Genomic DNA, 2,916 nt, shown 5'->3' with positions numbered 1-2,916 from the left:
CATATTAAGTGTTCTTAACAAATTTTTAGTGTATAATACATTATTGACTATAGGTACAGTTTTTGTACAGAGTCATGGTTTTTTTGATTGTTTACAAATTTGAGAAGGAGTAAACCAACAAATTTTGTTTATTTACAAATTTACAAAATTGAGAAGGAGTTAGTTATTTAAATATTTGGTAGAATTCACCAATGTAACCCTGTGTTTCTGGGTTTTTCTTTAATGGGAGGTTTTGATTACTGATTTAATTTTCACACAAGTTATGCTTAGGGTTTCTATTTCTGCATGATTTAGGTTTGGTAGGTTATGTTTTAAAAGCAATCTCAAAGCTCTATGCCCCAGCTATACATATTCCCTTTTGACAGAAGTATACTGGATCCTACTTCATCTTTCCTAACTTTGGCCTTGGTGTAATGTGGACTCAGCACTCTCCCATGATAGATGATCACCTAGGATATTGAGACAAAGTGAGATTGCCACATGACACCTTCATTTTTTTTAAGATTTATTATTATTTTAGGGAGCATGCCCAAGCAGGGAGTGGATTCAGAGGGAGACAGATAGGATAGGAGAAAAATCTCAAGCAGACTTCTCTCTCTTTGGACATAGACATAAGTATAGCATGCCCATCTTAAAGATATAAATATAGACATAGATATAGATATATTCCCAGTACCCAGCATAGATGTGGTACTCGATGTTATGTGACTGGATTCTCAAGTAAATGAAGAATTCACATTCTTGGTGAAAACATAAGCTACATGTATTTGCAAAGAAAGTGTTGTATGATGGATAAAGAAATGTCAGAGGACATGTTTTCTCAAAATGTTTAATGAAAGGGATTGGCCATGAGAATATAGAGGTTAAAAGAAGTCAAAGACTACATAAGCTGATTCAATTGAAGAAATAAATTTTAACAAGCAAAACTGACTTAGAACCTGTAGTGCTGGAAGATCATGAGCTCCCCCAAACTGGTAGTATTTACCCAGAGACTGGACATCAGCTTTCAGATTATTACAGTTACTCTTGCCTCAGATGAAATTTTGGTCCTTCCCAGGTCCTAATCCCAGTGACTCTGGAGAGAAACTCAGGTTCTCAAAGTCTTAGTAAAATTGAAAGCATCTTTGTGTCTTTAGATGACATTACCAAAGATAGAGTGAGTCAAGGCTTTGTCATGCCTTGTGATAGAGTGGGCTCTTTGGGAAGAAAGCAAAGTCAGCAGTTTGAATCCAAAGGCTATCAAAGGACATTGTACCATGAATCCTGATCAGACTGATGACTGAGTTTCAGGGCATCAATTAATTTTTTTTCATTATACCAGGACATCATTCAGTTTTCCTCCTTGTGCATGTAAACTCTGGCATCCTTCTATTTCCTCTCATACCCCTGCCCCGATTCCAGCATTCAGTCTGTCCCACTCTTTCTCCACCTGCCTCTCACACTACACTTAGACATTCTTTCTTGGGAATAGTCCTAAGACTCGCTCACGAATCTGCTTGGTCTTGACACCATAGATGATGGGATTGATCATGGGTGGGAAGAGCAGATAGAAATTAGCAAAGAGTATGTGGACATGAGGAGCAGCCCTGCGAGCCACACGGTGCATGACTGAAGAGATGACCACAGGTGTGTAAAAGGCTAAGATTGCACCTATGTGAGAGACACAAGTCCCAAAGGCCTTGTAGCGGGCCTCCTGAGAGGCAAGCTGTAGGACTGCCCGAAGGATGAAGATATAAGACAAGATAACAAACAGCAGGTCCAACACCACTATAAACATGGCCACAGCAATGCCATAGATATTGTTGAAGCGAGTATCCCCACAGGCCAGCCTTACCACAGCCATGTGCTCACAGTAGCAGTGGGCAATGATGGGGCCTCGGCAGTAGTGGAAGCGTTTGAGCAGAAAAGGGAGTGGAGTCATTAGTGTCACAGCCCGAGCCACAGCAGCCATGCCAATCTTGGTGATAAGGGGCCCAGTCAGCACCGTAGTGTAGTGCAGGGGCTTACAGATAGCCACGTAGCGGTCAAAGGCCATGGCCAGCAGCACTGCTGACTCCATGATAGAGAAGGAATGGAGAAAGAACATCTGGACCAGACAGCCATAGAAGCTGATCTCCCGATCTCTGAACCAAAAAACAGCTAACATTTTGGGAAGTGTCGTAGAAGAGAGGACCAGGTCAATGGTTGCCAACATGGCCAGAAAGAGGTACATGGGCTCATGGAGGGCTGCATCAGCCTGAATAATGAAGAGGAGGGTACAGTTGCCTAGCAGGGCTAAAGTATAGGCTGAGCAGAAGGGAATGGAAATCCAGTTATGTAAGTGCTCCAGGCCTGGGATTCCCATTAACACAAAGACTGCCGGATGGGTTGAGGTGATATTGGAGGCTGATGTGGCCATTGGAAATTTTCTTCCTGTCATCCACTTCCACAGGGCTCTTCCAGAAGGTATCCAGTATCAACAGAATTATAGCATTCAATTTCAAACTCTGACCATTCACATGGAAGGATTAGCTCTTGATCTCATTTCTAGTCCTTCAATTAGAAAATAATCCTAATATACATTATGAGAAATACATGATCTCTGCCCTCAACATGTTTGAAAAGCATTGGGTAAGTGGCACTTGGGTGGCTCAGTGGGTTAAAGCTTCTGTGCCGCCCCCCATTCCTGCCTGCCATTCTGCTTGTTTGTGATCTGTCAAATAAATAAATAAATTTTATATATATATATATATATATATATATATATATATATATAAAATCATTGGGTAATCAACATTCAATATCAATTAAGCGAATATCACAAGGCACTCTTCATTGAGGAATTGAGTGGAAAAGGAGCTTTCTGTGGTCTTTGGCCCAGAACCACTTTGTAAAAGATATAGACCCCTGCTATGTTCAAATCTTACCCAAGACATT

The 2,916-nt window shown here is 41.0% G+C and overlaps 1 protein-coding gene across 1 annotated transcript; it reads right to left on the bottom strand.

The window, feature by feature from the left end:
- Nucleotides 1-1,447: 1,447 nt before the first annotated feature.
- On the bottom strand, nucleotides 1,448-2,398 carry LOC116599747 (olfactory receptor 52K1-like). Its single transcript, XM_032359724.1, has one exon. The coding sequence runs from the start codon at nucleotides 2,396-2,398 to the stop codon at nucleotides 1,448-1,450; it is 951 nt and encodes a 316-aa protein (XP_032215615.1).
- Nucleotides 2,399-2,916: the final 518 nt, after the last annotated feature.

This window comes from Mustela erminea, chromosome 9 (genome assembly GCF_009829155.1).
Source record: "Mustela erminea isolate mMusErm1 chromosome 9, mMusErm1.Pri, whole genome shotgun sequence".
Taxonomy (NCBI): Eukaryota; Metazoa; Chordata; class Mammalia; order Carnivora; family Mustelidae; genus Mustela; species Mustela erminea.
The sequence above is the reverse complement of the archived record's forward strand: the minus strand, read 5'-3'. Positions and strand labels throughout refer to the sequence as shown.